General features: G+C 45.3%; 1 protein-coding gene across 2 annotated transcripts; it reads right to left on the reverse strand.

Moving 5' to 3' along the window:
• Positions 1 to 415: 415 nt before the first annotated feature.
• On the reverse strand, positions 416 to 22,779 carry STAMBPL1 (STAM binding protein like 1). Of its 2 annotated transcripts, none has more exons than XM_014955858.1 (11): positions 22,612 to 22,779; positions 10,675 to 10,868; positions 9,554 to 9,771; positions 7,500 to 7,575; positions 7,282 to 7,377; positions 6,533 to 6,887; positions 5,775 to 5,857; positions 4,696 to 4,833; positions 3,713 to 3,825; positions 2,060 to 2,159; positions 416 to 741 (listed from the first exon to the last, which is right to left on the reverse strand). In XM_014955858.1, exons 2-11 carry the CDS (start codon positions 10,756 to 10,758, stop codon positions 685 to 687), a joined length of 1,320 nt encoding a protein of 439 aa, XP_014811344.1. In that variant the 5' UTR covers positions 10,759 to 10,868; positions 22,612 to 22,779; the 3' UTR covers positions 416 to 684. The 2 variants fall into 2 exon arrangements, with proteins under 2 accessions (XP_014811344.1, XP_014811343.1); XM_014955857.1 differs by having other exon boundaries at positions 5,733 to 5,857.
• Positions 22,780 to 23,010: the final 231 nt, after the last annotated feature.

Genomic DNA, 23,010 nt, shown 5'->3' on the forward strand with positions numbered 1-23,010 from the left:
TTCCTCCTAACTCCATCTAGAGCCTTTTATCTAACTCTTTATAAATCCAGGGAGTCCCTTTCAGGATAAGAACCTGGTTTCAAATAAAAGTTTCTCCTGGAGGGCTGCTGGAGAAGACACGTTTCTCCAAGGGACTCTGGTGCATCTCTGCTCTTCCAAGACGTGTCGAGGGTCAGCTCTCAGGTAAAGGACTTGTGTTTTCAGCTTAGTAACTTGGCCAAAACTTGAGCTGGACAAGGATGGAATGGGGAAAAAAATCACCCAAACTGATGTATTTGCTGTTACTACATATAATGTAAATTCACAGAATCAGTGCATGGCTGGAAGTCACAAAAAGCCAACCATTGTTAAAAAATCTCTAATTCTCAGAAACCAATTAACAGCAACAAGAGAAACATCACTTGTTCCACCATAGTTATGGTTGTTTGAAGTTCATTTTATTGTTGTGTTTCATGGGTGAGATGTTGTTTACAGATTCAGGGGTGATGCCACTGAACTCCATCTTGACAGAGCAACAAAATAACTCCAAACCAGCCTAGAGCAATAAATATCAAACCATTCGATCTAAAATGTATAAATATAAAAGTCATTTCTGAAAATGTAGGAAAAGCAGGAATCCCTTTTTTTTTGTTGTTTTTCCTGTTTTGGCCGTCTGTGTGGGAACGTTGCCATCATCCGCCCGTATCACCTCAGGTCCAGCACAATTATCTTCACGTCTTTCCCGACCACGTGGGTACACGGCTGCAGGAGAAGTCCACCCGTTACTCACAGAAATTAATGTCAGTAAAATAGCATGAAGGCTACAATTGCCTTTTAATTTTCCAAGCCTGGCTACCCAGCTTTGGGACCTGTTGCTCTGCCCGTTCACAGGCCAACCCCACCATCACGGGCATGGACTGCTGCATCCAACATCCCCTTGGAAATACATTGATTTATTTAAATAAATTAATTATTAATTAGTGCTCAGCCTGTGAAACAGATTCTAGGTACAGATTAGGACTCTCTTAGTCAAGTTTCATGAAGCTTCCTGTATTGTCACCCCTGAGATTTTTTTCCTTCAGGAAATGAGGCTCTGATCTTCTCACTGGTTTTGCTGGAAGATCCCTGTGTTTTGGGGCTTGCCCTTGGGAGGATGTCTGTGTTTGATGTGCAATCCCAGCAGTGTGTCTGAGGATTATAAATGGGCTCAAGTGGCTGGTAATGTCAGTGATGAGCTGAGTCCTAAAGGACCACTGGAAAGAGCTCATCTGGAACAAAAGTCTTCAACTTTTTCAGAGTTGGACTTACCTCCTCGTTATCCCCACAGTCAGTGATAAAAGAACAGAACGACACAAAACAGAGAACCTCAACCTCTCCTCCTTTTGGGGAGTAATATTCTGAGGGTCCTACAACAAAGAAGTCATTTCCCATGCCTTTCAGCATTGCTTCTCTGCATGTCATCAATTTATTTTGACCTGTATGAGATGCTCTATATTTGAAGTGAGCCCCATTTAAAAAAAATAATAATTATTCAAAGGCAAAGACTGTTGTCTTCCACAGAGCAGTGACATTTCTAGTAATTGACTGACTCTACTGTTCAGCCATCCATCCAGTGTACTATGCTAACAAAACATTAAAAAATATGGCAATTACTGAGAAAGGCTTATGAGAAGCCAGTGGAAAATTACGGGCAATGAAGGAAACAGGGTTTAATCTGCTCCCAGCTGCACCTTTTAGCAGCTGGGATGTTCTGTTGGGACACTACAGCTGGGGAGACAAACTGAATTCCTTGTTTAAAAACCAAAGAGCTCGGGAATAACTCCCACTTTTGAAACTGGGGCTTTTTGCTTCTTCTGAAAGCAGGTAAAAGCGGTGCCGGATGGGGACAGCCTCTGGTTTGTCACCACTCGAATGGCCGTGTGTAACACTTATCTCACGGCTGTGAAGTGAGGGTAATGAATTCTTAAAATGTGGGGAAAATTCTAACCTAATCTAATCTGGAGCACGTATAATCTCTGCTTGCAGCAGAACCGTGGGCAAGAATTTAAATAGTCAAACCCATGTTGGGTTATTTACTTACATTAAATAACCTGGGGTCCTTCGTATGTGGATGGAATCCCTTCTTTTTACAGGCAGAGACTTCCAGCATCCCAGCGTTGGTGAGCCTGAAGATGCCAGTGCTGGAAAGCAAAAGTGGACACTCCTGTTACACGCTGTGCCTGTAACACACCTCCAAGGTCCCACCTAAAAATCACTTTGTGTAACAGAAGGACAAGAGACTGGTGCTCAGTGACCTTTGCTGCACAGGAGCCAAGGCTAAGTTAGACTCTTAAAGGTATTTGAAATCAAGGGAAGTTGTGTTCCTGGGAAGGATGAGGAGGGGAAGGGGAGGAAAAAAATATAAATCACAGTTCTGGTGCTATTGCCATGAGGGAGGTTATTCCATAAGGGCCCAGGCTGGTTCATACAGGAACAGACAGAAACCAGAAATTTAGGTGTTCTGGGTTGCATTTCACTTGCTGAACTCCAGAGGGGTGATTTAAAAAAGAGCAGTCTTTAAACCAGTAGTATAAATGACACATCCTCCCCTCTCTCCTCGGTCATCAAGTAGTACAAAGCGCTAGAAAATGCACTGCTGCATATGTATGAGCTAAAACTTTAAGTGTGGACTAAAACATCAGAAAACCCACCCTTCTGTAAAGAACATTAATACCTAATAATTACAGGGCAGCACCTGGTTAATCAATGATACAGACAGGAGTAACAGGTTGGAGTTGGGTCCAGGATGTCAGCATAAACTATGAGAGACATTTGGAAGAGCAGAGATTGGAAAAGGTGTGCTGATGTGCTCTGGGTTCCAAAGCCTTACACTTCCCCTCCAGCTGTATCTACAGCTCTGCTGCCTGAGTGACCCACATAAGAAGTCAGGCAACCAGACTGGGATTCACAGTAGCCATCTGTGAAGGCAGGAGGCCAGAAAGGCTGGAGAAACGCATGGTCTAAACACCAGGGTTAGCCCCAAGGCCTTGAAACACCAAGCACACCAAAGCAGAATCACAAAATTGTTGAGGGTGGAAGGGACCACTCAAGGTTGTCTTGTCCAACCCCCTCCTCCAACAGAGTCACCTCGAGCAGGTCGCCCAGGACCACATCCTGGCAAGGTTGAGTTATCTCCAAGGATGAAGAATTCACACCCTCCCTGGGCAACCTGGTCCACTATAAACCTTCACATCCATACTTAGACAGTTCCAGATTTTCCAGATACTCACTGTTTGCATTTTATGAAATACAAAAATAGGACCTTATCATAAAAAAAAAAAAAAAAGATCTTTATCCCTCTGCTCCCCAAAGTGTGATTCTCAGATCACCCTGGAGAAATACACCCAACCCCTCCTCTTCCTTCATCAGACAGAATGAAGACAGGTCTGTGGTGGGGCGCTGGCAACGAGGGCTCTAGGAGAACAGCTCCTGTCAATACTACTTGGGTGAGCTGAGTATAAAAATAAATAAAATTTAAAACCTGGAGCTGGGAAGGGAGGAGGAGAGAGACGCCAGAAACAATACTGTGTGTAGAGCCTGGAATGCAAATCTAAACAACTCAACGAAAACAAACTCCCAACGCAATATCCCTGCCCTTCATCCCAGTGGAAACGTGCTGCTCCTCTTTGATCGAATGTTACGATAAGGAGCAAGGGAAAAATACCTAAGTATTACTTAGAAAATCAGAACTCACTCATTATGCTTTGGTGAACAAACAATTGCAATGGCCTCTGGCAACATTAGCTGATAGGAACAATGGGTGTGAAGATCAACACTGGATAAGAACGCGGTTTGTGTTGGATGTGTCTACAAAAAGAAAAGGAGAACATCATGAAGTATTTCTTACAAATCAAGGTCAACAGACATTCGAGATCAACATCATGAAATATTTCTTACAAATCAAGGTCAACAGACATTCGAGAAGGAAAGTCAAAGCCTCAGTACTTCCCCAGGCTGGTTTCTGAAGGTCCTATTTAAGGCAGAGTCTGCATTTTTAGGGTGGCTTTTCAGTAGGGGTTTATGGGGGCACATTCACAACTGAATTTACGAGCAATTTGATTGTCCAAAATCCCCTAGAATGAAATTAATATACACTACACCATACCCCCCCCCAAATTTTGAATATGCTAGAAAACCAAACAGCATTAGAAAGTAATAAAATACCCCTTTCGAGAAGGAAAGTCAAAGCCTCAGTACTTCCCCAGGCTGGTTTCTGAAGGTCCTATTTAAGGCAGAGTCTGCATTTTTAGGGTGGCTTTTCAGTAGGGGTTTATGGGGGCACATTCACAACTGAATTTACGAGCAATTTGATTGTCCAAAATCCCCTAGAATGAAATTAATATACACTACACCATACCCCCCCCCAAATTTTGAATATGCTAGAAAACCAAACAGCATTAGAAAGTAATAAAATACCCCTAAATCCACATAAACAAAAGTTGCACTGGCAAAAGCAGGTCCATTTTGTCAACAGGTGCCTCATCTGCATTAAGAACTACTCATCTGTGCGGAATGTTAGTGCTCATTTCCATCACTACAACTAGAATTAAGTGAGCAAATTAATTTGGATTATTCCAATTATTTCTTTAGTTTGTCATTTCCAGGTTTGGCTTTTTTTTCCCCCCCACAACGTGCAGAGTCAACACAGAAAAGCCAGAATCTCTGAGTCACACCTACGTGGATCCAGCCCAAAGTGAGGAGGTCGTACTGATCCTGAATCCCAAACAGTTCCTCCACGTTCTCCATGTCGCAGTAGTCTGGCCCTGCAGATTGCTTTGGCACGATTACATGGGTGATGGTAAATTCGTTACGTGTCTGCAAAACAAACACGGGCTTAGGGTGGAACAAATGAAAGCAATGAATAAATGCTGAATGGGCACCTGAAGGTTGCAGCCCATCGGCTAAAATAAGGAATATTGCTCCCCTGGTTCTAGTGCAGCCACACAGATTTACTGCTCTTAGCCTTTTAGCATGAAAACATGCAATTAGTATGATTTTAGTATTAATAACAATGAGATCCTTGTGCTGAAACGTTCTCAGAGACCAATGTGAAAAGGTGGTCCTTTAAAATAATTAGCAACGTGAAAAAAAAGAAGAGGTTTGAGAATACTCCGATTGCTTCCTGTGAAACTTGGCACATCACTGCCCTTGCTATTCCTTCTCCTTGTACCATTCAGACAGACTTGGACATCATCTTTAAAATTCTTGGTGTGCCAGCATTACCCACCACATCTCTCCCCGCCCCAAGAGGATGTTAAGTGATATTTAGGTCAGAGGAAAAAAACAGCCTGGAAATCAGATGTTTTACAGCCCGACACGGGGATTCTCCTCGTCTATTTTTTTTTTTTTTGTTGTGCCATTATGAATTTGATGACTCCGGTAGATTCTAACAGTCTTTATGTTTCATTGTCCTGCGACTAAAGCTGCCTTACCTTCGATGAATGCCAGAGAAAGTGCTGGAAAAAGCCGGTGTTGCACGGCGTGCTGGAAAGCTGGCTGCATTTTATAACGACAGCAGGCAACTTAAATCACATGTTTCCCTACTAAAGCAAGCCCAAACTGCTGAAGCGACCACTTAGGTTACAACATGAAGTTAATTGTGTTAAATCATTAATCATTTAGATCTGCTTTTGCTCCAAAACGGATACGTTACAGAAAAAATACAGCCCTGTCAAATATGCCTTCCCCATACAAACGTGAGGGTGAAACTGTACCAGTTTTCCACAGAGAATTCCACATGTCTCTATTCCTCTTACTGTATTTGCCTCTGCGAGCAGCAGGAATTTGTGACAGAGATCCCTGGGCAAAATGACGCCTCTGAGAGCTTCGGCCAATTGAGCTAACAAAAAGAAAAGAAAACAAAACAAAAATAAAAGAAAAAGAACACAAATGCGAGAGAGACAGAAAGGCATTTGCAGCTTAGACAGTGAAGTTCCCTAAAATAAGAAAATATACATAGTTCCAGGAAATTACTGGAAGTGATGGAATTGTACTTACCACGTCACGGATTTCTAATGAGGATCAATCTACATACAAAGTAGAGTGTCATCTCACCCACCAGCCCATAGGACATGCTCGTTAGCCTGCCCCTGGGGGGACAGTGACATGATACCACCCCCCAGGCCAGGGTCAGCCACCCTTCTGCTCCCCTGAAGCCCAGGGCAAGATCCAGGCTTCATTCTGCAGGAACACCAAGGCTCCATCTCTGGATCTATCTATTGGCTCCACTGGAAAATGCAAAACAGCTACTAATCTCCTCTCTTGAAATGATCTCCATCTCTGGATCTATCTATTGGCACTCAACAGGAAAATGCAAAACAGCTACTAATCTCCTCTCTTGAAATGAAGAAGCTCTGTGGGACTGTTGTGTGTCCATCAACCTGCTCAGGCTCGTTTCACCATGGACATCCTCACGGTGAGGAAATCCGTATGGAATGTGTGGGCTGCTCTAAGCAGCAAAGTGACTGGTAAAAGAAAAAAGAGGGGGAAAAAGGAATCAAACCTCTGCACTTACTCTGAACAGCACTTAAAGTGGCTGCTGGTTTCAAGACCCGGTTTACTGGGGGTGAGTGTCCAGCGCAGCCAGAGGTGCTGCTCCTCTCCTTTTTCTCCAGCAGCGTGGTGGATAAGGAACTGTTCTCCGGCACGGAAATACAGGACAGCATATTCCCATCTATCTGCTCGGGCAGGACCACGCTCTCCTTGATTTTCTGGTCTCGAGCGAGTTCTTGCTTCTTCAGTTGGTCCTCGAAGAACTGGAACTGCTCCGACTCCAGCTGCTGCTGCCGCATGTGGGCGATCCGTTTCTTCTCCGCCTCTATCAGCTTCTGATGCTCCAGTTTCTTCAGAACTTCAGTTCTATATTTGATCTGAAATATACGCAAAAACGGTGACGTTCTCAGAACACTAAAAAAAAAAAAGATACAAAAAATGAAGGGCTTAATAAACCCATAAAATCCTGCCATTAAAAATTACATTTTTTTGGGGAACCTGCTTCGCTGACCTGGCAAAAATACAACAATGTTCCCCAAAGCAGAGTGATGTGGAAGGAAAAACAGTGAGGAATTCCTAACACAAAGCTTCCAATCTGCACATGGGTGGTGCTGTGTGTTTTCACTTCAGCAGTGATGGCACCAGCCTCGTTTGCTGATCAATTGAAGTAATTTTGAAGCATTTACTAATTTTGATATATAATAATTTTAAAGTTTTATGTGACAGAAAACATTCATACTGACAACTGTTTAATAATCACATGAAACTTACCTCGTTTCGCATGTATTCTTGATATTCTAAGTTATATTTCTTTAAAAGATCTCTCTTCAGTTCATCTGTCCGTGGAAATGCAACCTCCTTCAGTTTCTGTGGGGTGGGGGAAAAGGATACTTAAGGAGCCCAGCTGTGGAGGCTGGTGTGGGCTGCGGGAAAAGCAGTGCTGGGATTTGGGAAAAACATTTCTTAAAGGCCAGAAACCGTAACCTTACCTTAATAATAACCTGTTTTTCTGGTACTGCACATTGGTGATAGTCTCGGTGACTGGGCAGCTTTTCTACGAACAACCTGGGAAATTAAACAGGCACGTGTTTGCCTCGGTAACCACGGGAATATCCACAAGAGCTTTTATGTTGGCAGAAAAAACAAGGTTGACATAACTGTTAAACACCGAATTCCAGAGGTCTTGGAGCGGATTTCTATATATTTGTTTAAATTGAGACTTAAATTATCCTGTAGACTTGTACGGGACACAGAGGGTAACGACAGGAGAGTGTCTCCCACATCTGAATATATTTTGGTTTTCATTAGTTGGGCTAAAAAAAGGACTAACTAGCAGCCAGCGCCTAAAAATAGCCCTCAAAAGCACCGTCCACCCAGTGTTAATAAGTCCTATTTTTACTATTTTAGCTGTCCTCAGCTGAAATGCTGCATCTGAAATGGGAAGTCCAAATTGCAGCACCGACTATCATTAAAGCAGTTATTTTTACCAGACCAAGCTGCATTGCTAACTATATTATATTATATTGCTAACTATATTATAAGAATATTATTAACCTGCCCAGATGTCTAAATGATGGCAAAGCTCAGCTGCAAAGGGTTGGGGACACACGGCTGGTGCCATTCTCTCAGCAATTTGTACCTTGTCCACCTCCAGTCTCCATCTCTTTTCACACCCGGACATTTAAAATTATAAGAGAGATTTCCTCTAGTTTTCCGAGTGTGGGGAAAATAAGGGGGGGAGGAACAGGGTCTCCTATTATAAAAAATTTCAAATATGCATATGAAAAAACCCAACCTTTCAGAAGTAAGACAACAACCCAATCAATCTCACAGCCAAACCAGCTAGTGAAATAGTTTAAAACTGCCACTGATATATTTTTCAGGTGGCTATTTTGAGAGTTGTAATGAAAGTTGTCTGGATTTAGGGATTTTTTGGGTGGGGAGAATAATCATAAAATAAAGATCTATTATGGATTTTGCATTTACTCCTGTAAGAAACAATAAATTATACTAAATTCTTTGGAGGAAGAGAAGTTAAGAGGCAAAAAGCCACTTTTTTCATGTTTTTTAAGTGCTGTGCAATACTACCATCTTTAAGATCAGCAGAAGCTCATGGGGAGTAACTATAAAAGGCTCAGAAATCTTATCTAAACTTTGCTTTTTGAACAATTTACAGCAAATGAACTGTATTTAACCAACCTGCTGATAGACACAGAGCAATCTGTGGGAAGCAGTGCTTGTAGTACGGCCTGGTACGGCAAAATTAAACCCCTCCGTATTGGGTTAGTTCATGCCTGGCAGTTAATAGATGGGTAGGACTATTATATTAACAGCTGAGATGAAATTATAACAAAGTCCATGAAAGATCTCCAGAGAACAAAGCTCTTCTGCAAGAACACACTGGACATTTTTCTGCTGATCACAGAATCATAGAACGGTTCAGGTTGGAAGGGAACTTAAAGATCATCCAGTGCCACCCCCTGCCCTGGGCAGGGACACCTCCCACCACACCAGGTTGCTCCAAGCCCCATCCAGCCTGGCCTTGAACCCCTCCAGGGATGGGGCAGCCACAGCTTCTCTGGGCAACCTGGGCCAGGCTCTCACCACCCTCACAGCAAAGAAGTTCTTTCTAGGGTCTAATCTCAATCTCCTCTCTTTCAGCTTAAAACTGTTACCCGGTCTAATCTCATTCTCCTCTCTTTCAGCTTAAAACTGTTACCCCTCGTCCTATCACTACACCCCCTGATCAAGAGTCCCTTCCCCTCTCCTGTAGCCCCCTTTAGGTACTGGAAGGGGCTACAAGATCTCCCCAGAGCCTTCTCTTCTCCAGGCTGAACAGCCCCAACTCTCTCAGCCTGTCTTCGTATCTGCTGGACCCATTCCAACAGATCCACGGCCTTCCTGGGCTGAGGACTCCAGAGCGGGACACAGTGCTCCAGGTGTGGTCTCACCAGAGCAGAGTAGAGGGACACCCTGATCTCAAAGGTCTTCATTTCCATTTTCTGGGGATTACAAGTCGTAATGACAACAAAAGCATTCTTACGTGATGAACTTATTATAAAAGACGAAGGCGTTCTCCAGGTTCCCCTCCTCCATGTAAACTGAGGCCATTCTCTCCATCTCTACTCCGGATCTGAAGTAGCGCCGGGGGGTGATGTCTTCGTTGATGGTGATGTTGCTGCCCAGTTTGCTTAAGGCACGGACTCTCTCTTCGGGGCTGACGGAGACGTCAGTGTGGTCAGGGATAGCTACCAGCTTTTTCTGGAAAAGAGCAGAGAGATGGGCAGGGAGAAGCAGACGTTACGTTTTTGCTTCCAGTAAGTGATCTCATTTCAAGGGACTCAAGGGAGAACTTCAGCTTTTTTCTCTCAAAACAGGCATTGGTTTCCCCACTGGTAGCCCCAGTTGAAACATTCCAGCGTGTTTCTCAAGTGCAAATAAATTGTGAGAGCAATTACAACTAAAAAGTGATCTCATCCCCCTCCACAAGTCTTCCAACTACAAAAAAATCCTAGAAAAAAAAATTTAAGATAAAATTAAGTAAACCCCTGTAGAAATGACCAAAGGCAACACTGAGAGTGTCCTCTTGAGAATCCCACACGCATGAAATTCTACAAGATTCTGCCTTAAGTTACTGAAATAATTTGATGGGGGCCCTGAATATTCAGAGTTCCGTTACATGAGGCGTAGGGCATGGCTGCTGGGTGTAGTTCAGCTAAAAGGAGAGCTGTAAATTCCCCTGGTGAATCAACAGTTCACTTCTAATGGTCATTTCCAGTTTCAAACCAGGCAGCTGAAGCCTGAGAAGTCGGAACTAACTCTACTGAAGAAGTAGTGCAGCTGCTTATTATAATCGTTACCTTCCTGTTGAGTAGTTCAATAATTGGTTACTGTGAGTTGCTTCCTCTTACTTTCATGAAAACTTTTACTCCATGTATTCAAAACGTTCACTTCAGCTTCTTAAAGACCTGGTGCCTGAAACAAGCTAAACCCCCATAAACCGCATGTATAGAAATACAATAAATCCCAACAAACCCATCGGGCAGGAGGTGGGAGAATCTGGGAGCGTTGCAGGAGGAGACCCCTGTATCCAAACATCTCCTGAATGGGTTCCTATTTGAAAGAGAGGGCTCAGCCACCAGAGCATTTCTGTGCGACACATACCAAGGAGCTGATGGTGAATGGTTGCTCCATGTTGTTCTCCGTCTGCAAGGCCAGGAGGTCGCTCTTCTCCTCCAACCCCTCCATCTGGCCGCGAAGGGCGGTGTCAACCCAGCTCCCAGGCTTTGCAGCCACGGTCTCAGGCTTGATCAGCCCCAGGGAAAATTGGACGTAGATGCATTGATTGTGGTTGTGTGCTGGAAAACATATGACAAGTCATTCAGACTAAAAATGCATTCAAATGTCACATAAATTTGGATGCCAGCACCCACTCACCGCTTGGGTATCACAGTACTTACATATTTAATAATAATCTAAAATTTACCAGGCATATAAATTTCAAACTGGAATGCCTGGGGGCTTACAGGAGAGTCGTGGAGTGGCTGACCTGTTCTAATATTATTACAGGGAATCAGAACACAAGACAACCAATTATTTTTACTTTTTCCTTTTTTTAAAAAAAAAACACACCACAACTTTCAAGTAGAAAGTGAAAAACTCAAAGGTCGAAGACTAACACAGAATCTGTGTTTCCTTGAGCATATGTTTTGACAAACACATTTATAAACAGTGTGAATCTGGCATCGCTTTTTCCTTCAGAGCCCACAATTAAAAATAAAACTTAGCATACAAACTCCTATCGGTAATAAAAAGCAAGGAAAATATTTCAGGCACCGTGTGTTCCACCTGCACAGCGTCCTGGCTCCAACAGCTCTCAAAATACAACGAGCTCTGATGAATCAACTGATAGCAACGGCCTCTTGCACAGCTTGCAACAAGTAGAGACAAATATTTAGACACGTCGTGGTCATCAGCAAAAAAACCAAACCAAACCAAACCAAAAAAAAAAAAACCCAACCCAACAAACCCCTGAAAGGGAAATGAATTATTTAAATGACACCGGAAATATGAAAATGAAGCTCCTAATGTGTTTTTTCACTTCCGTGCACTCAGTCTAAACAGATTCGAGCCTGAACGTCGAAGGCACTTCATGCACTGCAGTAAATAGGCTTTATGCTTTTGTGAAAGCATGAAGAATGGGTTCAGCAAAGCCATTTTCTCAGCTCACCTCTCTCCAGAGGCCGGAGCACTCTGGGTTAGAGAAAAACAGCCCTAATGTGTTTCTCACCAGCTGCCTTTCTCAAGTATTGATTTCTGTATTTGGGTCTCATTTTTATTTTTTTTTTTCCAAAACCTAACAGTATCTATTAGATGAGTCCTTAATTTTAACAATTAGTGCAAGTATTACAGAAGACATTAAATTCACTGAACTATTACACTTTCTTTGAAACAAGCAGACTCCTCCTGCTTTACCTGTAAAAGCCCTTACTGGTGTCCTCAGCCTTAATCTGCTTTTACCTATGACCCCACAATCTCAATGAATACATTCTTCCTTGACTTTACACCCATGTTTTCTATCCTCAAGATTTTTATTCTCACCATCAGGAATGTCACGGGTCTTTGAATTCCATGAATTCAATTTCAAGACCTCCTTTTTTTTTTTTTTTTTTTTTTTCAAATTAAGGTATTCAGGCCCGATTTGTCACAATTTGTGACCAAAAAGACCATGGAGCATGGCTCATATACAGCCAAGACATCGACACTAGTTGTGGTTGCAGGGCTAATGGAAACCATTTAATTTTACGTAGCTGGAGCTCTGGTGGAAATGCTCAGCTTGGCTCTGCTGCTGTTCGTTGCCCATTCATGGGCTGCAGAAAGGCCCCGTGGGACCACGATAATTAAATATTTTTGCTTTAGCCTGCGCCAAGAAACGTGCTGCCTTATGGCTGGTTCCACCTGAAACCCTTCTTCAGCTGGACCACTGTCCGTGTGGGGTGGGCTGTGAAAGGAGAGGGCTAAAAACTTGGCTCTTAAACAGAGCTCGTGTTAGTCCTCTAACTGCAGCTCACATTCTAAGCAGAAGTAAAATCTTCAATTAAGAGACTCTGCATTCATACGCTTTGTGTGGGTCAGGAATAACAATTTTAAAAAATATCCAAGAGGTGAAAAGCATGCGTTTTAAAACCCTTTATTACTCACTTATCCATCACTTTGTTTTTATTTCCCTTAGAAGCTATGGGGAGATGTGCAATAGAAAGCTAGTTCTGCTCTGAAGCATGCATCCAAGCATGGCAAACTGCAAAATAGTCTATTATCATTCAATTTATATATATATGAAAAAATAATTTCAAAGGCAAAAGGGTGCAGAAATGCATTTCTGTTCAATTCCCTATTTCAGTTGGCAGCTTTTGAGCCAGACAACTGCTTTTCCAGCTCTGTCTCCCTTACAGACTTCCTTCAGAGTCTAGTGAGGAAATGGACTCTTGAGAGAATGCTCTGGAGATGCTCCCCAACGGAGGACATGGGATACGGATCATGGGCTTCCTTCAACTACTACCACACCCGGAAGACCTTCCAGTGGCAAAATGTCAGTGCAGCAAGTGGGAAACACAAAAGCCACTAATTGGAGTTTTGTTTTGAGTTTTTTGGATCCCCAAAGGGATCTTTGTTAAAGAAACCTGTGGTATCACCCAGGCAAAATGTCTTTGGAACTGGCACAGGAAGACATCAGAGGACCCTTCACTTGCAAAGGTTTCTCACCTTGGTTGTCTCTAAGAATAATGAAGTTATAAATACGTTGAAATAATAATATGTTGTTTAACCTAAAGAAGCATTAAAAATAAGGCGGGGTGGGGGTGGGGGGGGGAAGTGTGATACCAGGTATTTTAAAGAGGAGACATCTGGTAACAGCAGAAAAATCACAGTTCCTCAAAATTGTGCCAGAGCTTTGAAGAAGCTCTGCAGAGAGCACAAGCCAAGCCATGGAGCAAGGGCTGAGCAGAAAAATCGCTGCAAATAAAAAGAGGAAGCTGACTTTTTAAGTCTGGTTTCAGGAGCACATTGAAAACTAGACACTGTAAATGAAGAACTACTAGGATGAATTTATAGCACTTTTACAAAAATGTCAAGTAAAACTCATAAATATTAGCTATAAAAATGTCCTAAAAAGAACATGGGCTGTCTTATGACCATACTCCAATGTATTATTACCCTTAACACGTGGGCATGCTGGCCAGAACTATAAATCATTAATCATTAAAATACAGAAGGTTAAGCTTTACTAAAAACACCACCCCGGGCACGTCCGTCGGAATGTCCCTGTGCACGACGTTCCTCACGGCGCTGCCCCACAGTCACCTTCAGCTCCATCTTTGTACAAGTCATAGCTGATCCAAATTAAAATCAAATGGACTTTTAAAAGTTTCCTCCTCAAACTCAGGCTGTAAGGGAGGTGGCAGAAACACGAAGCCAGCAGAACAGAGAGATTTGCCCCTTTCTGAGGCAATTCTGCCCTACACGGATACGAGCTGGCTACAAGAATTGCCCAGTTCTGATGAGCGACTTTTTCTTTTGGAAATACCCTCAAGAGCAGAGAGAAAGTCAAATACCAAACCTCTCTGTGCAACAGAACTTCATTATATTCACAAATACAAAATAATTATGCTAATGCAGCAAACAACACTCCAGCCCCAACCGCAGGGGACAAGCAGCAACACCACTGTGGAGCTGCCTTAGTCTATTTAGAGTGAAAAGTGCTCTAAATTATAAGAGTAAACGTGCGACTTTTTCTTTTGGAAATACCCTCAAGAGCAGAGAGAAAGTCAAATACCAAACCTCTCTGTGCAACAGAACTTCATTATATTCACAAATACAAAATAATTATGCTAATGCAGCAAACAACACTCCAGCCCCAACCGCAGGGGACAAGCAGCAACACCACTGTGGAGCTGCCTTAGTCTATTTAGAGTGAAAAGTGCTCTAAATTATAAGAGTAAACGTGTGGTTTTTTTCTGCTTTACTATTTCAGACATTTCAACTAACTTAGACAGGCTTAACATTTGATTAAGAAGAAATATCTGGACGTTTAACATGCAAATCAAGCTTTTCCTAATGATGGAACTTCTGAGAGTTGTTATCGGAATATCTGAATTTAACATCTATCTCTATATATTTATATATATGTATTTATTGTATATATGTATTTTTTCTCACTCAAAGCTTAGGTTCTGTGAAAAATAACAGTGATTTGGGGTATTAGCTGTGCATACTTTTCAATAGTGGCTTATTTCAGAAATACCCATCCTTTTGCTTAATATTTTGGCAAACTGTAAAGCACAGATGTGGTTCCCATCAAAGTAATCGCTCGAGTTCATCGGGATCAGGATCCTTGCAGTGTATCTAGAAATATTTGCTAATATAAGAGCTAAAATGTGGTGCAGTTCCACTTTTTACCAGCTACTCAGGAGCACTGTTCTGCATTCATCCTATGATGAAAAGAAAAGCTTACTTTAATACCGTAATAAGAAGTTAAACCAGAAATACTCTGTTTCACTACACTGTGAAGAGCGATGATTATAGAATCCTACAATAAAGGCGTGTCTCAAACCACACAGGGGTCAGTCCTCACTAAAATAACTGCATTAGAAGGTGCAAAAACCACCTTTTAGTTACCCATAATGGAACCAAGTTGCCTCAACAAATTTGAAACAGGGCGCATCCAGTGATTGCCAGCTGAAGGTAAAGGACTGTTTCATGGGAAGTCGTCCCCCACGGTGCAGGCACCTGCCCTTCTGGTCTTTGAAGTGGATGCTTAAGTGAATTTTGTGAGAAATTAGGTTAGAAATGCAGGCACCCCCCTCGTTCAGCTGGGTTTGAAGTGCCAGGCCGCGTATTGGCACGGCACGCCATCATTTACACACACACTTGGGTTTGATATAAAATATGCTAAAACCCAGCCTAGACAGCAAACCGCCTTCTGCTGCTTCTCTGCAAAAAGAAACAGCCTCTTCATCTGCCAACAGGTTTTGTGAAACAAGCATTACAGGAGGTGATTCGGCTGGCGTAGTGAGTAGTCTCTTCTGGAGAAAAAAAACACCCAAACAACAAAGCACTGAACATTGTGGCAAGATCATTCTCTTGTGCATGGACAAATACAATACCAATTGACCAAAACCAACAGAAGGGCCTTCCAGGGAAGAGAAGTCCTACAAGGAGCTGCTTGCTAAGAACCTCACACCTTTCCTTGGAGAAATTGCTCCTCATAGTAGGAGCTACCAAGCTTAGCTCTAGAAAAGCCTGTCTCAGTCAAGGTTCATCATTAGCTCCATGGATCCATTTAAACAGCATCACCAAGATCTCCTCCCAGGCCCTCCCAGGGGCAGCTCCTGAGATACACAATCATCTTCTCTGGAAAAGGGTCAAGGTTATGTCTTCTTTTTCACCCGCTATGAAGGACCAGTCCTACCCAGCTCCTGGTGGCACACAGACAGCGGCACCTTCACCTCCTCATGGGCAGTGGACATCCTCCATCCACAGATCTGCCAAACCCGAATCTTGCCTGTAGGGTCACACTGCTCCATGCTGGACTTTACACCACAAAATTGAGCCTCAGTGTCATCTAAAGAAAAGGTGGGTGACACCACGGTCTGCTTTCCCCCAGTTAAAAAAAGTTAGAATAATTATTTGAAGACTTTAAAAATTGTTCTGGAAATATTTGGATGGCAGCCGTTAGTTAATGCATCTACTTAAATATCATTGACTGGCTGTTTTCTAGGCACAGCTTTCCTCTTGGAACAGACACAAACATTGCTGCATTAAGAAGGTACATCAATAAAATGAGATTGCTGTGGGTCTGCTAAGACTCTGATAAACCACCATGCCGACCACGTCCAGCATGAGACGTGCAAGAACCTGACTTCTATTCCCTGCAGAGAATATGAACGTAGAACCTACAGGCTTTTCCCCGTTGCTTCAGAGCAGAGGAGACCTCTGACCTTCACCTCTTTTCTCCTTCATTTTTATGCAGACTGTTTTCCCGTCAAGATCTATGTGTCCCTGCCACTACAACACAACCCTATGCATTTGAGCTGCATACATAGGTGATGGCTCCCCACCAGGGGTATTAATCTGCTCTGTCGACAAAGACATCAGTCATTTTTAAGAGAATGTCCAGAAAAACGTGTGCCTGGGAACCGCTGACTGGTGGACAACAGGATGGCCATGAGCCAGCAATGGGACCTTGTGGCCAAGAAGGCCGATGGCATCCTTGGGAGCATCAGGAAGAGTGTGAGCAGCAGGTGGAGGGAGGTCATCCTGCCCCTCTACTCTGCCCTGGGGAGGGACCATCTGGAGCACTGGGACCAGTTCTGGGCTCCCCAGTTCCAGAAGGACAGGGAACTGATAGAGAGGGGACAGCAGAGGGCTACAGAACATCTCTCTTATGAGGAAAGACTGAGGGACTTGGGTCTTTTTCGTCTGGAGAAGAGAAGGCTGAGGGGGGGGATCTGATCAACACCTATAAATACTTCAAGAGTGGGTGTCAGGAGGATGGGGCCGGTCTTTTTTCAGTGGTGCCCAGGGACAGGACAAGAGGAAATGGGCACAAACTGGAACATAAGAAGTTCCATTTAAACATGAGGAGAACTTCTTTCCTGTGAGGGTGGCAGAGCCCTGGCAGAGGCTGCCCAGAGAGGTGGTGGAGTCTCCTTCTCTGGAGACATTCCAAACCCACCTGGACATGTTCCTGTGGGACCTGCTCTGGGTGACCCTGTTCTGGCAGGGGGTTGGACTGGATGATCTCCAGAGGTCCCTTCCAACCCCATATCACTCTGTGATTGTGTCATTCTGTGATTGACAGTTCTTTCTCTTGTGGTTTCTTGTGTCAAAACACCATCCTTCCCCTCCCTCCCTCTCCTTTTTCTGGAAACACCGGTCAGTTTGGGCAGAAAAGGATTTTTAGCACAATGGATAGAGCATCACCAGTGTTAGAATGCCTGGGACTGCCAGCAGTGGCCTCCTCCTGCTGTCACCGAGATCATACTTATGCAACTCAGAGCAGCATCTTCCCAGTGACCCACTAAAAGGATGTTCTGCATGAGGTGGAGAAAAACAGTGCTGTTTCCTCCCTTCAGGAAATCCACAGCATGTGGGTTAAAATGCACGTACCAGGGCACAGGGAGCCAGAGAAGAGCAGAAACAAAAGAAATTACATGATTTGCTCCCAAACGTAGTGTCTCTGATAAAAGTAAGTTGCAGCGGGGCGACGCGGAGCCGGGTTGCCAAGGGAACCAGGCGAGAGGCTAAAATCAGCGCAGAGGTCTGCAACACCCCACGGGCTTCCACCAAACCCAGCAGAGTCTTTGCAAATCCCCAGCTTTTGCAGGTTTTTCTGCCTGTGGCCCCGTTTCTCTCAAAGTCCTACTGGGAGACAAAGGTTAAGAACCTCCCTCCCGTTCTTCCTCTAAAAGGCAATCATTTTTCTGGCAATATTCGCTGCTTAATTTTGTAGCCCCGTCAGACTCCATAACCTCTAATAGGGACATTTGTAGTGTCTCTGATAAAAGTAAGTTGCAGCGGGGCGACGCGGAGCCGGGTTGCCAAGGGAACCAGGCGAGAGGCTAAAATCAGCGCAGAGGTCTGCAACACCCCACGGGCTTCCACCAAACCCAGCAGAGTCTTTGCAAATCCCCAGCTTTTGCAGGTTTTTCTGCCTGTGGCCCCGTTTCTCTCAAAGTCCTACTGGGAGACAAAGGTTAAGAACCTCCCTCCCGTTCTTCCTCTAAAAGGCAATCATTTTTCTGGCAATATTCGCTGCTTAATTTTGTAGCCCCGTCAGACTCCATAACCTCTAATAGGGACATTTGTTAATTGGGTGAGCGACCAGTTGCAACAGTTTAATTTCCATTTCTATCTGATGACAAATTCCTGCTCTGTCTTAGTTCCTCATAACGTAGGTGGAAAAAAAAAAAAAAAAAGAATAATTTAATTGGCATTTCTGACATACAACTTCACAGTTCATCCGAAGCCTGTTAAATTGCCTGGAAAGAATGATGCTTGTCACGGGGCCTCAACTCTAGAAAAAAAAATAATTCGGGGCATCGGTTCGATGGATTCTCACTATTTTGCCCACTAATGGTTAAGTAAGCAAAGTGTAGATGGAAAATGGGTAGTGGTGTTACCTGCAGGAAGGAGTGTGGCCAACCAGTAGGAATAACTAGCAGTTAATCTGGCGTGTTTCTGCAGCGCAGTGCTGATATTAAGAGCATACAGTTAGCTGATTTCATCAGGAAGCCTTTGACCTCCTGCCCTATCCCAGATGATTCAGGATGTCTCATGCCATGAGCAGATGGGAAAAAAAAACCAACAAAAACCCACGACAAAAACCCAAGCAGGAATGCCTGGCTCTATGAAAAGAATTCAGCAGGCTTTAGATCGATTTTTCTACTTGGGTAGTTAGAATATTTCGGTTTCTCTTTTAGAAGATTGCTAAGGCTGACAAGGATAAGCACGTGTTTTATGGCAGGGACAGGCTCAGCTCACAGGGCTGCTTGGAAGTCTGTTAAATTGCCTGGAAAGAACGATGCTTGTCGTGGGGCCTCAACTCTAAAAAAAATAATAATTTGGGGCATCGGTTTGATGGATTCTCACTATTTTGCCCACTAATGGTTAAGTAAGCAAAGTGCAGATGGAAAATGGGTAGTGGTGTTACCTGCAGGAAGGAGTGTGGCCAACCAGTACGAATAACTAGCAGTTAATCTGGCGTGTTTCTGCTGCGCAGTGCTGATATTAAGAGCATACAGTTAGCTGATTTCATCAGGAAGCCTTTGACCTCCTGCCCTATCCCAGATGATTCAGGATGTCTCATGCCATGAGCAGATGGGAAAAAAAAAAACCAAACACAAAAACCCACGACAAAAACCCAAGCAGGAATGCCTGGCTCTATGAAAAGAATTCAGCAGGCTTTAGATCGATTTTTCTACTTGGGTAGTTAGAATATTTCGGTTTCTCTTTTAGAAGATTGCTAAGGCTGACAAGGATAAGCACGTGTTTTATGGCAGGGACAGGCTCAGCTCACAGGGCTGCTTGGAAGTGACAGAATCACTGAATCACCTGGGTTGGAAGGGACCTTTAAGATCATCAAGTCCAACCATTAAAAAAAAACAAACCACAAACCAAACCAAACCCCACCACGACAACAAACCAACACTAAAGTCAGCCGAATTATCCAGAATATCCTAGCTGAGCACAACGATGCGTGGCTGACGTTCCCTCCCCTCGCAGGCCCTTCATCCCAGCCGAGCCACGAGCCCGTTTCCAAATTAATTAATCGCTTTTCCCCTTCAGGATGAGCCTGATGATCTTCACAGCCTTATCCCAGCTCCTTTCTGCATCAGCAGGGAGAGCCGGGCCTCTCCGGAGGGCTTGGGACAGCGGTCCAGGGATGCTAAAAGGGGAAGAGACTCCTTGGTGGAGGATGTGGGGGAGCCCCCGGTCTCCCTGAAGCCGTTTGATGACCCGTGAGTCAGCGGCAGGCGCCGGGGGGAAGCTGTAGGCAGCGGGTTGTGTCTGGGCAGACGCCTGACTCACGGCGCTGCCATCAGGTGTCATCGTTGGCGTCAGGCTGAAAACGCTGGGTTTTTGTCAAAGGGAGGCCTACGCCACAGCGGGGCTACGTCACAACACAGGGATCTCTCAGGAGCTGGGCAAACAAGATCCTTCTCTCTCACAGACCGGTACTTCCATTTATACTAGAAATTATGACTAGAGAATATGTTTTCTGGTAGGAAAATCTGAATGTTAAGTGATTATTGAAATTATATAGGCAAAGGCTTTCACTGTCTAGCAAACTAAGTACCAGAACACGAACTGGAAACGTAACCTTTGACAAGGTAATAAAATCTCAGGAGTCAGATAAGAAGAGAAAAAAGCCCCATTATGCCTACGTCTGGCAAACACGGGCCAAATATTTGCTTTTATACCGCATTTGCTCAGGGTCTCCACACCGAAGTCACCTTGCAGTTGAAGATTTCATGACAGCCCTCACCTTGAGCTACTGCTCTTCCTCTCCTGCTTGGAGATTGACTTCCAGGAAACGCCTGCCCTTGAGCACACCTCGGGCACTTAGAGAAAACCACAGGAGAAATGCCTTCCCAGTGTCCCCACAGCCATACCAGTAACACATACGGATTGATCAAGCCGCTGGAGCCTATTTTTAAACATAATACTACAAAATACTCCCCACACACACACTCACAGCCTTTTAAAATACTATTAAAAATAGTGTAACTACAAAATTTGCACCTGTAGAATGGCACAGGATTGGGGAGGAATGCTTCCTGCACTCTCCTGTGTCCCATAAAACTCCAGACTTGTCAACACTGGCCTTTGGTTAATTGTTGGTAACCTTTAGCACCTGGACACGCAATACACCGGGCAGAAACGCATTGAGCACGTCAGAAAATCCAGGTTGTGCAGAGAAACACAACACCCTGCCTCAGCAACACCCGCAACACCAAACCTGCGCTCCGCTCCCCCGGGAGTATCTCATGAATCACGGGTCTCTACCCTATTTTCTAGGACCTGACAGTCTAAGGCAATTTATCAAACACATGCTCACGACAGCTTTGGAGAGTCAAGCAGTTTATCCTGCAATGAGGAGACACCCCGCTCCTGTGAAGACAGAAATTTCTCAAAGCTGGTCTTTGCCCGAGGAATGAACTCTCCAGGAGCAACAGTCCATCCAAGACCTCATCACCTCACCACTTTTCATTCTCTGCAAAAGGTGGATTTTTTTTTTCTGCCCGTGACTTCTCAGACAAAGATTCAGAGCCATGTGCATAACAAATAAAAGGAATTCCAGATCATGAGGGGTTCCTCCAGAAGGGACTTTCAGCCACCCTTCTGAAGCAGGACAATGCATCTGTGTATGAGAGAAGTGAACCATGTTCCTCGGTGCGCTTCGGAGGGACACCTTAGGTCCTATGGAAGCCAGAAGGAGGTAGGTATAAAACCAGGTACCTGAGCAGAAATAGCTCATGAGAGAGTGAGGCTTATGAAGTCCCCCCCTAAAGGGGCTCCAGGAAAGCTGGGGAGGGGACTCTTGATGAGGGAGGGGAGCCATAGGAGGAGGGTGAAGGGTTCTAAACTGACAAAGCAGAGATTGAGATGAAATTTGGGGAAGAACTTCTTTGCTGTGAGGGTGGTGAGAGCCTGGCCCAGGTTGCCCAGAGAAGCTGTGGCTGCCCCATCCCTGGAGGGGTTCAAGGGCAGGTTGGAGGGGGCTTGGAGCAACCTGGTGTGGTGGGAGGTGTCCCTGCCCAGGGCAGGGAGTGGCACCGGGGGGGCTTTAAGGTCCCTTCCCACCCATGATGGGGCTTCCCGAGCTCCCACCGTTTCTTGGCCCAGCTGATGGACCTTGTACCGGTCCCCGGGGCTCCCAACCCCCGGCTGCTGGAGCTTCCCGAGCTCCCACCGTTTCCTGGCCCAGCCGGTGGAGCTCGTACCGGTCCCGGGGGCTCTCACCGTTTCCTGGCCCGGCTGATTGAGCTCGTACCGGCCCCGGGGCTCCCAACCCCCGGCTGATGGAGCTTCCCGAGCTCGTACCGGTCCCGGGGGCTCCCAACCACCGACTGATGGAGCTCGTACCGGCTCCCCAGCTCCCACCGCTTCCTGGCCCAGCTGATGGAGCTCGTACCGGTCCCCGGGGCTCCCAAACCCCGGGCGATGGAGCTTGTACCGGTCCCCAGAGCTCCCAAACCCCGGCTGATGGACCTTCCCGAGCTCCACCGTTTCCCGGCCCAGCTGACGAAGCTCGTACCGGTCCCTGGGGCTCCCAACCCCCGGTTGATGGAGCTCGTACCGGTTCCCGGGGCTCCCAACCCCCGGCTGATGGAGCTTCCCGAGCTCCCACCGTTTCCTGGACCAGCCGATGAAGCTCGTACCGGTCCCCAGGGCTCCTAACCCCCGGTTGATGAAGCTCCTACCGATCCCCGAACCCTACTCGGACACCGTATTTTGCTTTTTTTCCCCGCAAAACAGAAGGATGGAGGACTGACGGAGGAGGATGAGGGGTGGGATGGCGGGGAGGAAGATGCTCCTTACCCGTTCTCCGGGCATCCGTCCGCTCGCCGCCGCCGCAAAGACAAAGCTCCGGGGCGCCCGCCCACCGGAGAAGCGCCTTCCGCCGGCCCAGGTTACGGTGCGGGGCGAAGGGAGGAGCTTGCGCGGATCCCGGGCGAGCAGCGTGGCTGTAGCCCCATCTTCCGCCGTTAAAGCCCACCGGCAAGGCACCCCCCCGTGGGCGAGGAGGAAGGTGCTGGTGGCCACCACGGGGTCCTTGGTGAGGGTGGTGCATTTTTTCCTCCCCTGATGGGCTTTTAAGAAGATTCCAGTGGCTGAGCTGGTGGAAAGAGGCTCTGTGGGCTTCAAGTCCTGGTGGCCAACTGGGTGATCGTGAGCCAGCAATGGGACCTTGTGACCAAGAAGACAATGGCATCCTTG

The sequence above is a fragment of the Calidris pugnax genome, unplaced genomic scaffold, assembly GCF_001431845.1.
Source record: "Calidris pugnax isolate Ruff unplaced genomic scaffold, ASM143184v1 scaffold287, whole genome shotgun sequence".
Taxonomy (NCBI): domain Eukaryota; kingdom Metazoa; phylum Chordata; class Aves; order Charadriiformes; family Scolopacidae; genus Calidris; species Calidris pugnax.

Coding starts and splice junctions, on each gene's coding strand:
- STAMBPL1 (XM_014955857.1), bottom strand. CDS start 10,758: ATGGAGGGGTTGGAGGAGAAGAGCGACCTCCTGGCCTTGCAGACGGAG. Junction 3,826..4,695: donor TCACTTTGGGCTGGATCCAC/GTAGGTGTGACT, acceptor TTCTTTTTGTAG/ACACATCCAACACAAACCGC. Junction 742..2,059: donor AGGACCCCAGGTTATTTAAT/GTAAGTAAATAA, acceptor CTTCTCCTGCAG/CCGTGTACCCACGTGGTCGG.